The following is a 13238-nucleotide window of genomic DNA, read 5'->3' as shown; positions in this document are numbered from 1 at the left end:
ATGGCTCTACTTATTACTTCCACTTTGATCATTTGCTTAAATGTGATGCTTTATGTGACATTTACGCACGGCATGGAAAGTGACTTCTGCAAACCTTTACGGGTGGACGCCCCTGCGCCTGGAAAACATTTAAGGATGAATGACAGACAGGTTACTTTTCGGATCAATGCGTTTAAACAGGAATTTTACCTCCACCTCCAGCCGGATTCTAATTTTCTTGGATCGGGCAGGATGAACGCATTCGAGCCCAACTCATCAACACCTGCAGAACTCAGAAAATGCTTCTTCTCCGGCAACGTCAACTCACAGCCGGACTCGTTTGCAGCGCTAAGCTTGTGTAAAGGTCTCAGCGGGGGGTTTTATGAGAACGGCATGGAGTATTTCATCAGCCTCGCAAGAGGTGAGGATGGAGCAGCGGAGCCTGGGGATCCTTCGACCAAGACGCACGTCATCCAACGTCGGAGAAGCTCTGCGCTTTTAGTCGGCAACACCACGAGCAGGTGTGGAGTGACACCTGACTCGAACTTCAACACGTCACTGGAAAAATACAAATATATGCAAGACATGGAGATAGGAGGCTCATCTGAAACAGTGTTGGAAAACCTGGGGAGGTCCAAAAGATTTACCTCCATTCCCAGGTTTGTAGAGGTGCTTGTGGTGGCGGATCCATCCATGGATTCCTTTCATGGGGACGAGCTGAAACATTACCTGCTGACACTCATGTCGGTGGCTGCCAAGCTTTACAAGCACCCCAGCATCTTAAATTCCATCAACTTAGTAGTAGTGGGCTTTGTTGTGCTAAAGGAAGATGACAGGGGGCCAAAGGTTTCTAGTAATGCTGCCCTAACGCTGCGCAATTTCTGCGCTTGGCAGAAGAAGTTAAATAAACACAGCGACAAGCATCCTGAGTACTGGGACACTGCGATTCTCTTCACCAAACAGGTAAGAAAAAGCAGAATGTGTGCATCACTCAGCTGTTGCAATGTGATCATTTACTGATCTACTATAAAGTACATATAATGTCCATATTTTATGACTGAAATGTGTTTATTTGGTAAAATGTCAAGGTTGCATTTACAGCACCTTTTTCTATCTGCTAAAAAGTCAATATTCCATAATATGTCACCTTCAATTTAAATACATATGGGGTGACCGCCATTAAGTGTGAGTAAATGATCAGAAATGGGATTACTGTACTAATATGGTTGCAATAATTTCTAATCTGGATGTTCACTAATAATTCAATCATGTCCAAACAATTCTTATTTTTGAATAAATAGAATCAACCCTCCCGTTGTTTACAACGAACAGCAATAAAGTGCGTGGGTCAAAATGACCCAGTTCGTGTTTGGTTAACCAAACAAATTAGATATGCGTGAATTCTAAATTAAATTCTTTGTTTTAACCAGTTTTTCTTAATGTTCATTTGTCAGAAACAGTTATAATTTCTCTGGGTCAATATGACTCAGTGGCGCATTCAATTATTCAAATGTGTCAAAAACATTTTTCTGTGTATGTGTCTGGTCCTACTAAGTAACAAATCTTGCAATTCTTTTTGCCCCCGGGAAATGGCTGTAATATCTGTGGGTCATCTCATAAATGTTCAAATGCTCTGAATCAAAAATGTTTACAACTGACATTTTTATCGGATATGTTCGTTAAAACATAATTAGCAATCAGTTTAGTCTGGCTGTTGGGCAGCAGCACAGATCAATCTGTCAGTGTGTCATGTATACCTTACCTGTGTTACAAATATTATTTACCACAAAAGCTATTAAATACCATGGAAAAGCAATTGGTTTCTTCTCGCCATTTTATTAAAAATGTCATAAAATGCATATCTCATTACAACACCGTTTAGTAGAGATTGAGTCCACCAAGTGTTAATTGTTTAGAAAAGTAACAAAAACAACAAAAAAATAAATAATGTATGCGCGTTTGACAACCAAACAAAGCAACACTAAACACAGTCAAATAAAATCCACTGCTCAGTCAATGTGTCTCCAAATTCAAGTAAGCTACAAGTTTATTCAGGCATCTGCCTGTTCGTTTAATTCCTTAAACGATCCCACACAACGTCAGTCCAACCCTAGCGGTTTACCACAAATGAGTAAAAGACAAATTTGAGTTCACCCATAACTTGTGATGTAGTCAGGAACCGGAAAACCTGCCCAACCCTACTTCACCAGAAATAACAAAATACATTCCTGGCCGATTAACCGATGGTTGACATAGGCTATAATTACTGGACGTGGCCTCATGAATGCTAAGTGTATGTATTCTTTTCTAATGCTCTTGTATCGCCTCTTTAACCGAGAGTCAATCTTGCTTGAGCTCATACATCAACACACAGCAAGTTGGCAACAAAGGCAGAGCATGTGCCTTGTATTAGTGTCTGTCATCGTCATGGCTCAGATATGCAAAGCATAGTGTGACTAAGATTCGGATCCCTTCTTCAAGAAAAGCTTTTCATAATAAACTGTTACCAACCAGGATCTTTGCGGGGCCACGACCTGTGATACGCTGGGAATGGCTGACGTCGGGACCATGTGTGACCCCAAGAGGAGTTGCTCCGTCATTGAAGATGATGGCCTGCCATCGGCTTTTACAACAGCCCATGAACTTGGTGAGATGCAATGCTGTACAAGTCTGCGTTATCTGTGAAGATTGATACGCCCCAAATTTGCTTGTGCCGTCGCAAAAATGTGGAACGGTTGGCAATAGCCATGTTAGCTATGTAAATAGTGGTTACAGTATTTAGCAGTACAGTGGTATAACTCTGGAAAAGAAACAAAAAACGTGGTGATAAAGATGAGTTCAACGGAGGGATGGGACAGCCCCGGTTTTGAGTCTTGTCTTTTGAATTGCGACATATTTTGCTAACCCATTGTTCTGTCCTGCTTTTACTCAGTCCGCATCCTGACGTCCCTATTTTTTTTAGTTATTTTTTTTCATCAAGTCAATAAGTCAATTGTTTGGGCTATTCGGACCATGAATATGTCAATCACACAAGTTGTCATAAATTCATGTTAAATAGTTGTTTATGACCTTGAATGGTTCACGTTCACATTTATGTTTTTGGCATACTAGATCTAGACATATTTCCTGATTCTATGTTAAAAAGAAAATCATTGCAAATAAAGTCAGACCATAGCAAGCTGAGTATTTCTGGTGGTGTATTTCCAATGTAGGATCATGAGGTATGTTGTACCAATTCATTTTCAGTTTTATGAACAATGTTTGCAAAAAAAAAAAAAAAAGAAAGAAAAGAAAATAACCAGAAAGTGGAACAGTGGTCACAAAGACCACGAGCTATTTATGACAAATGTCATTGCTGGGTAATATGGTGGTTGTATTATTACTTTAGCTAATGCTAAAGGCTAACTTGGATGACAGGTGAGTAGGGATGCTCTCACCATTATGCAGCCTTTTTCACTCCTGCAGCTATTCTGACTTTGGTCTGTCAAATTAATTCTAAAATATTTCCCCGTATCCCCTGCAATTTGCTCATTGCTAGTCGTTGCTTTTTGGTGACACGGCTATTGATCATTGAATGCAACACAGCTATTGCTCATTGAATGCAAGCACTTTCTTCTTCTTTTTTTATGGAGGGGTGGGGGTTGGTGGGTAGGTGAAGGGGGTCTTGTTCATAAAACAGAAAATTGATTGGCCCAACTCAGCTCACTACTCTCAGACACGGAAACAGGAAGGAGTTCTTGTTCTGAACTGTGGTGACCATGAATATGAAAGTAAACAGTACAAATTTCATTTTGATGGATTTGTCGTATGAATCGCAAGGACATGGCAGAAACAAATGGCTTGTGATTGGATGAAAAAAAAAGGGACGTTTGGATGCAACCTACATATAATTGAGACAAAACAATGGAGTTTGGAAAATCTGTCAGGATTTGGGACACAAACTTCAAAACTGGGACTGTCCTGGTTAAACCCGGACGTCTGTTTAGGATCTCTCTCATTTAGTGATCAGTATGAATTTTGATTAAAAAAAAAATTGTCACTATGTCGATGTTTTGTTATGCTTTAGAAAGGAAATACACAACGGAACCCACTGGTAGTGCTCATTAAAAGAAACATAGTTGCAAACGTTCTATCATTTGTGCGCTAAACTTAAAAATGAAGCTAGCCCACCATTGTTCTCAGTAGCAAAATGATAAGGTTAGCTGTGTTCCAAAATGGCTAATAACTCCCCCGGGGAGGGATTGCATTACAACTCTCATACGTAACGAGTGCAAGTACTTAAATAATTTCCCAAAAATGTTTGTCTCATAATTGATCACACTGAAACCACACTTTTATTTTCTTTTGGAAGGTTCTTCATGTTCATATTAAGGCAGAGAAATAGTTTCCTTGGGAACTGAATTCCCCTGTCAGGCCTGGTTAAGCACATGGATGTATGCCATGCTTTATATTCCCATGCCTAGCTGCATTCCTGCCTGCTATGACATCAGCTTCAAATCTATCCAATTTTAGTCTCCTCTGCCTTCTCCATACACATCGAATAGATGTCTGGCGAAGCCTTTAAAACAATGTTTTTGTATGCATCAATGTTGATTCTAGAAACGTAATAGTGCGCATAGTGTGCTGATTGCTGAATATCAGATGATCTTGTTTTCAATAAACTGAACATGGAAATACTTCTTGAATGTGATCTTTTTTTTTATCTTCCCTTCCCACGCTATGCTCTTAGGTCATGTCTTCAACATGCCCCATGACAATGTGAAGGCATGCGAGGAGGTCTTTGGGAAACTAAAAGACAACCACATGATGTCCCCAACTCTAATTCAGATCGACAGGAATCGTCCCTGGTCTGTTTGCAGTGCGGCCATCATTACTGAGTTTCTGGATCGAGGTCATGGTTAGTGAACCCTTCCGTTTTTAGCCTTCTTGATTTAGAAGGACTACAGATTTTGTCCAAGTGCTAAGCTATCATCTGGTTTTGATTTATTTGTGTACATTTAAAAATCAGTCATTTACTAGATTGGGTCAACTTGTTCTTGTTAATTTAAACTCCAACCACTTGAGCAAACTCAAAAGAAACCACTTTTAAGACACAAAAGAAAAATAAGGAATCACTGATACAAAGTCACTAATGGTTTAGTGTTCCGTTCATATGACTTCTGTGCCAGCAGTGGGGCCAATTCTTAGACAGTGATGTGAATAAAAATATGAATGGCTGATGTCTTTAGGTGACTGACTGGTGACCAGTTAGAGGTCTAATCTGATGTTACTACAAGTTCAAATAGGTGTGCCAAAAATACATTTTCAAACGAATCAAGATGCTAGCAAAACGAGAGTAAATTATGACGATTTTTTGCACATTCATAGATTGAGGCAGAAATCACAATCAATCAAATCATTTTGAATCAAAAATCAATTCTGAATCGATTTGACAAACTCAAAATCAGAATTGAATGGACTTCTGAAAAAGTCAAATGGAGAATAGAAGTTAAATTGCAAAGGATTTCTCCTGGAAAACAAATTTCAGAACTGAATAATAAAATAGACACGTTCCCTTTTGATTTGACCTACATGTGTTTTTTTCAGTTATGTACCTGGTAGGAGATGTAATGTGAAAGCCATCCTTCATGAAGACGCTAGGAAGAAATATCAGACGGTCTGCAACCTCTCTCAGTATTGAAGGCTGCAGTACTGAACTTTTGTCCCCTCCTAAAACCAATTGAACCCACTGATCAACACAGTTTCACAACAAATTGGTGAACAAAAAGGAGTCATTGTGGAGTGGCATTTAATTCCGGAAAAGAATAAATGGAACTAACTCCTTGTTGTTCATTTCCATTCCATTTGTCCCACTGGGAGTGAACACAGCAAGTCAGTCTTTTCCATCTAAGCTTATCTTCTGCATCCTTATATCTTCCCCACAATATCTATGAACGTTCTTGTCTTCATCAAACTATTTTCCCTAGCGTTATGCACCGTTTAGCAATCATATTTAAAGTCTGGTACTAGTCTTTACTCCTTTCTAACTGTTAGTCCACCTGCTCCATTCTTTCACAGCATATCACAATGTCATGTATGAATATCACGGTCCATGGTAATCTGAGTCTAACCGCATCTGTCACCCATTCTATTATGAAAAACCAGAAAGGGCTCAGAACTGATCCCTGAGGTCTCACCTATACCCTGAACTCCTCAGTCACGCCTTACCACTGTCCTACAGCTATTATACATGCGTCGTAGTAATCTAACATTCTTCTCCACCTCTTCAAATTTTCTTTTGCTGTACGCATCAAATCCTACGCTCCAAAATAGTTCATATTAATTGTTGATATATGTAACATCACACTGAGAAGAAGAATATTTCCATTTATTACTTATTTTTCTTTTTCACTGCAACGTCTTTATAACAATTTGTTTAAGTGTAAACTCGTATTACTGGATGTAAGTGGACTCTCCGTGAATATGACAATTTAAAAAAACAGTGGTGTTTAGCAACCGATTGACCTCTGCAGTGGTTGTATACCAAGGACATTCTCACAAAATTTGTGTGAGTCATTTGCATAACCTTAAGATGTTAAGCAAATCTTATTCAGAGCTGTATATTATACTACACAATAAAGAGGGTACGAATTATGTAGTCTCAAGTACTCATTCATTTTTATGAAAAAAAAAAACAGGCAAACAATTGAAGTAACTAGTGATGATGCATATAATTTCTGTTCTCACTCTGCAATAGTGAATATTTAAATAGTCGTCTGTCTCTATGTGTGACTTGTGATTGTCGTGTAGTCTACCTTTTGCTCAAAGTCAGCTGGGATTCACTCCAAGACCCTGAAGAGGACAAGCATTATAGAAATGGATGAATGTTTTTTCTATCAACATAATGGAATGAAGAAGTTGAAATTGATGGCTTTTCCGGCTGTTTTTTGTTGTTTCAGGAGACTGTTTGCTGGATCAGCCCCAGAGGCAGCTGTCTCTCCCAGATAACCTGCCCGGCTCCAGTTACAGTCTTCATAATCAGTGTGAATTGGCTTTTGGGGACGGCTCCAAGCCTTGCCCCTACATGCAACCTTGCGTCAAACTGTGGTGCACGGGAAAGGCTCGTGGACAGCTGGTCTGTCAAACCAGACACTTTCCCTGGGCAGATGGTACCAGCTGTGGTACTGGCAGAGTGTGTTACCAAGGGGTGTGCACTCTGAAGAACACTACCGTGCACATCAAGGTGTGATATACTCTTTCGGTAAAGGGAAATGTAGTCCTCTATTATCACAAAAATAGTCACTTATTGTATTTTGCTGGCCCTTGCTAATTGTATGCTTCTTAGGCTTTTTTCATATATATCTTCTAAACTGATTTACTATATGTATTTTGTCGGATATGTTATTATTTTTGTCAGAAATCTTCCATATGGTGGTAAGGGGTAAACCACCCAAAATATCCAATGCCATGCTACAAACTGAATATATTCAAACGACAAAACGCTAATGCTTTCTGTTACTTTATATCTTCTTTATACATTCTCTCGGGTCTATACTATTTATTAATGTTATCATATATTATTATTGTTATCAGACAAGAGCACTTCAGTGATGGTGTGATCCGTTTGTAAGGAGTGCCATCACACTTTTCTATCACACTTATTTTGAACTACACACGATAATTATTTCTGAACTTATTGAAGAAGAAATCTGGGCACTATTGATTAAAATGTTTCATCACCAAATTCATCACTCCTCATGGACCAAGCCAATAAAACACAAACATTTTACATGTGGTAGCATGTCAACCACAGCAGTACATTGTGGACCTTGGGACATGGCGAATGGTAGCCATAACATTTATTTATGTATTTGTTCCAGGTGGATGGTAGATGGGGCAAATGGGGTTCGTTCGGAGAATGTTCCAGAACTTGTGGTGGCGGTGTCCAGCTGGCCAGGCGAGAGTGCAACAACCCAGTCCCTGAGAATGGAGGGAAATACTGCTACGGCCTTCGAATTAAGTATCGCTCCTGTAACCTCAACCCTTGTCTTGATGCAGGTACTAAACTCTGCCATTGTGTTCACACTTTCAGCGCAGGACCTTAAATTCTGCAAAATATGTATCAAGCAGTTTCAAATGTCATCTTGAACTGTGAACTTTTTTTTTTTTTTGCACTTTAGTTAAAAGTTTCCGGGAAGAGCAGTGTGAGGCATTCAATGGCATAAACCTGAACACCAACAGATTGGGTTCATCTGTGGTCTGGGTTCCTAAATATTCTGGCATCTCCCCCAAGGACAAATGCAAACTCATCTGTCGTGCCAATGGGACTGGTTACTTCTATGTCCTTGCCCCAAAGGTATGTACTATATCCTTTTTCCATCATTTTCAAAGCTGAGGAAAAATGCAAAAGCATTAATAGTCAGTAATGGATATTTTGGGAAACGCTCTCCCTGGGATAGAAGCACTAGAAGTGTTCAGCCCGTGATAGGGAGGATGTTCAAAAATCAATGTCCGAAATTCTTTTACCTCTTTTTCTGATGCTTAAAACTTTTAATACAACCTTTGCACAGTATGCTTTCTTCTAACAAAATAATATTGGTATCTTGCAGGTTGTTGATGGGACGGCGTGTTCTCCGGATTCCACTGCTGTGTGTGTTCAGGGAAGGTGCATCAAAGCAGGCTGCGATGGGAAGCTTGACTCCAAGAAAAAATTTGACAAATGCAGCGTGTGTGGCGGTGACAACCAGGGCTGTAAGAAGGTCTCCGGAATGTTCACAAAACCCATGTATGTATGTCTTTGTATGCGACTTGTCAGCATGTTTGAGAAACTGTCTAAACATATGAGACTCAATAAAATAATACAGATACTTTTATGGCTAACTAGAAGCCTAAACATTATTGTTACAGTGCATATACAGTATTATTGATTGAAGGTAATGTAGACACAAAAAAGTCAAAATACCTTTCATAGTATCATGACTGACTTTTTCGCGGGGATACTAATATCAAAGGTTCAGCTTGGGAAAAGTCAAGATTTGTAAAAGAACTTTTGATCGTCATATGTTTAGTGGAGTGAGAAAGTTTCTGTGGGTTGGAGAAAAAAAGTAATGTGAATCTTCTGCAGTTTCTGAAACCACAAAAGAATGCTATTGTTTCCTTTTTTATCCGTGTCACATCACATGTGCAAAAAATTCCTTAATATTGGTTAACACTTTAAGGGTTACGTAAACACAAACAATAACTTGATTCATCCAGCCATGTGTATTGTATTTTTCAGGCTGTAAAGCGCACCAAATTATCAGGCACAGTTCCAATGAATAGATTTATTTTGGGAGAGTTTATTAGTTAAAGATGTTTAATTGCGTGACAGCACTAATTTGTACACCAAAAATTAAACACTCAAAATGCTTTTTTGTGTTAGTTTTCCAGATTACCTTGTCTTTGATACATTTTTGCTCGGATTCTCACCGACGTTAACATTTATCATCTATGCTCTTTTCCAGTCATGGCTATAACTTTGTGGTGACGCTGCCCGTTGGCGCATCAAACATCGACATTCGCCAGCGGGGCTACAGAGGAATCGTCAGTGACGAAAACTACCTTGCGGTTAAGAACAGGCATGGAAATTACCTGCTGAATGGCAACTATGTGGTGTCAGCTGCCGAACGTGACCTGATGGTGAAGGGCAGTCTGTTGCGCTACAGCGGCACTTCAACATCTGTGGAAATCCTTCAGTCCACTCGCCCGCTGCAAGAGTCGTTGACAATAGAGGTGCTCTCAGTCGGGAAGATGACTCCGCCCAGGGTGCGCTACTCCTATTATGTTGCCAAAGAGAGTAAAGAAGAAAAGACTTTACGGAAGGAAGAGAAGAACCGCGCATCACATAATAGCATCTTATTGAATAGCAACAAAGTAGAAGCCCAAAAAAAGGTGATGGACAAGCAACCGGTAAAGCACTGGGTGACGGGAAGCTGGGATGCGTGCACGGTGACTTGTGGCCGCGGGCTGCAGAAGAGGCTGGTGCTGTGTCAGAACATGGATGGGAATCCAGCCTTCGGTTGTAACAGTGCTGACAGGCCCATTGCTCTGAGAGCCTGTGGGGATCCATGTCCCGTGTGGGAAGTCGGGGTGTGGTCGCCCTGTTCTAAGTCTTGCGGCAGGGGCTTTAGACGGCGGCCTGTGCGCTGCATGACTGAGAATGGTCTCACACTGCCTAGAGACCACTGCTCCGGAAGAAGGAAGCCGCAGGAGCTGGATCTCTGCTATCTTAGACTGTGTTAAGACCCATTCAAATGGCATCCGACACATGCTACATCATTGTCGTTGTGACTGAGTGGTGTTTTGGTGGTGGAAAAGACACTCGAATATCGCGTGACTGCAGCCGACGGGCTGTCAGACCGATAAAAACCAACCACTGATGACGGAGGGGGTCTTCCTCAGACCTTCTGTTTACATGAGGGAAACATGTTTGGCTCTTCTCAATTGTCTAACCAACAGAAGCAGGTTGGATTTGATGGAAGTCTACATCGTCTGGGACCTGGCATACATGAGAGGAAGTTTCAAGGAAAAGAATCAAAATTCAGGCTAACCATTAAGATTCGAGAGTCTGCTTGAACACTGTGCTGTTTTCGTATTGGTACATGCACGTTTTCTGGGAGATGCCTCCTCCCCCATTTTCATTTTAACAAAATACTGTTAGAAATGTGAAACACAGTACTGTAGTGGAAATTACTAAAAGGAATATTCCTTTGTTTTTGTTTCACTGCTGTTGGCTGCTGAATTATCTTAGACGATACACTTTACACTGTAGGTCTACAGTAAGTGTCCAATTCTGAATTGGTGTCTAAGTTAGATATTTTTCAATGAATATTACATGTATTTTCAAATGACACCTATCCAATATCACTGTTAACATTTAGAGAAAACCTGCAACAGCGAAAAATAAAATTACGGCATACTATTTACCTGACAAGAATTGACTCTTCCCACCAATGAGAAAGATACATTGTAATAACCTCTGCAATGTTTTCCTATTCAGAAGCCCACACCCCGCTAATGTGTCATATTTAGACCATATTTAATGTTCTCTAATTTTACTATAGTATTCATTTACATTGGGTCTTTTTTGTGTTGTTTTGTGGAGGCAAGCATATACTGTACTTCCTTGATTCGTGTAGTTCAGTGAAATCAGCCTCACATTGGCAATATACTGTTTATACAATCTTTCCGTTTACACTGCAATCACATTGGCAGACAGATGATTCATATTGACTCCGATGAGGGTATCCATTTCACTCCATCTACTGTCTTGTATATATATTTGAATTGGGCCCTATGGCAGACAAAAACATGAGGTCAGCAGAACCATGTAATGAAAAAGGCAGCCTTTCCTCATTAAATAAACTAGCAATCTAATGAAAACAGGCGAAATGCAGTTTTCTTGCAACCAATCACATTTGAACAAATTAAAAGTTCTGCAGCTGTAAACTGTGTAGTAAGCGGTAGTTCAGTAGCACAGTGCCAGTAGTGAATGCTCTGTGCCACTAAAAATACTGTGACCTTGATATGGGTCTCAATTTTCTGAGGATGGAACAATAACACTGCAGACAAAACCAACTTGAAGGTGTTGGTTGTCAGTCAAGTGTTCAACTAATAAGCCAACATGTAAATTAATCACTGGTAATTTGTGATAATATACAAGGGGTTCTAAAAGTCTTGGGCACATTTTGACAGTGAGTATCTCAACAACTAGGAAGGATATAAACACACGCCTAACATACTCTGGAACAATTTTATCTTGAGTCTTACGTGGAATGTTTAAAAGATGTTCAATAGTCACATGGCACACATTGTTTACGGCAAAAATTAAAAAATGCAAAATGCCTTTTCTGGTTGATTGGACATTGGAACTGAAAAGGTATGAAAAAAAAGACATTAGCATAACAAATACTGTATGAATTTAGCTTTAAAATGGTATCAGTTTAATCTTACCATCTTTCATAGTTCAGTAGATACAACCACTTAAAAAGTGCCCAAAATGTCTAAAACACCCACTATAAGGTAAAATGGTTTATGGACACATTTTAAAATTAAAACTGTAAGTTTTACTATTAGATATTAGACTAAAATAGTGTTCTCAATTCCTGTTTTTTTTTTTTTATTTAAAATGACATTAATCCACAAAGAAATGATAAGCAAAAGTATTCTATTTTCCTGCATTGCTTTGTGTCAATTGCTTACAGGCTGCTATTTTGGCTGCATCCTCTGCATGGCTGATGATTAAATTCCTAAATCAGGTTGATCGTACTTCGTTTTAAAAGCCTGCTGTATATACAATGCAGAAAATGCGAAGCCCACTTAAGATATACTATTGCATATTGCACTCCATGTCATCATTGTGCTTTTTTTCAGTGACTGTTTACATTTTGCTGGTGCTCATGTGATAAGATCTGTCAAAATCCTTACTGCCTCCCCTTGACTTGTATCGCACCGAAATTTTCTACTATAGGTGGTTAAAAGAGCCCATTTTCACCTAATGTTGACTGTTTAGTTTCAAGAAGACATATCATAGCATCTAAAAGATGACAATGTACAGTTTGTTTCTCCTTACCCCATGTATTGAAGACATTTTTGTTTTTTCCATTGTATACTATGTATACATTTGTCTAGATGTATAAAATGAACTATAAATCGATATATATATATGAATAAAAGGCAAATACTGTAATGCATTTTACTCTTATTTATATTCTACATCTTCACTCACACAAATGCACACACAGTTGCACTGTGAAAACACTATGCAGAGTTGGCATAAAACCCTAATCCATTTTTTACTGATGTTTGGTCCTGACACTTTCAGTCCAGGAAAACTAATTTTGCCACTCATTTAGTTTTGTATTTAGTACTCTAGTAAAGTAGATGTGGGTTATAAATGATGCGACCCGGGGTCAGGTCTTTTTAAATGTAAAAACATTCACAGATGGTCCAGAAAAACATTCCAGGGACTGGGGACGGTGCAGCAGAAGGTGCGGTTGTCCATTGTTCTAAACCTAGTCCTAAGAGGCCGAGGAAGGTTGGCCCGTTCAGAGCGGAGGTGGAATGCAAGGAAATGGGGGGGGCGAATTGTCCCCTACAGTGGGGGGGCAGTGCCATGGAGGCGCTGGTAGGATTCTATAAATTCAACCTTTTGTTGAACAGGAAGCCAGGGGTAGATTTGAGGATGGCTGAGATGTGGTGGTACTTCCGTACTCTCATCAGGATCCTGGCTGCTCCCTGCT

General features: G+C 39.6%; 1 protein-coding gene across 1 annotated transcript; it reads left to right on the top strand.

Moving 5' to 3' along the window:
• On the top strand, nt 1–12689 carry LOC148415696 (A disintegrin and metalloproteinase with thrombospondin motifs 15-like). Its single transcript, XM_088428301.1, has 8 exons — nt 1–942; nt 2494–2626; nt 4709–4876; nt 6918–7201; nt 7839–8016; nt 8139–8314; nt 8568–8743; nt 9462–12689. Exons 1-8 carry the CDS (start codon nt 1–3, stop codon nt 10237–10239), a joined length of 2835 nt encoding a protein of 944 aa, XP_088284427.1. The 3' UTR covers nt 10240–12689.
• The last annotated feature ends 549 nt before the right edge of the window (nt 12690–13238 follow it).

This window comes from Hippichthys cyanospilos, chromosome 11 (genome assembly GCF_059441005.1).
Source record: "Hippichthys cyanospilos isolate Australia breed blue-spotted pipefish chromosome 11, RoL_Hcya_1.0, whole genome shotgun sequence".
Lineage (NCBI taxonomy): Eukaryota > Metazoa > Chordata > Actinopteri > Syngnathiformes > Syngnathidae > Hippichthys > Hippichthys cyanospilos.
This window is presented reverse-complemented; position numbering and strand designations above follow the sequence as displayed.

What these genes read in the sequence shown, in the direction of transcription:
- LOC148415696 (XM_088428301.1), top strand. Translation starts at nt 1, where the DNA reads ATGGCTCTACTTATTACTTCCACTTTGATCATTTGCTTAAATGTGATG. An exon ending in CGATTCTCTTCACCAAACAG is followed by an intron (nt 943 to 2,493) that starts GTAAGAAAAAGC and finishes GTTACCAACCAG; the next exon opens with GATCTTTGCGGGGCCACGAC. An exon ending in TCTATGTCCTTGCCCCAAAG is followed by an intron (nt 8,315 to 8,567) that starts GTATGTACTATA and finishes GGTATCTTGCAG; the next exon opens with GTTGTTGATGGGACGGCGTG.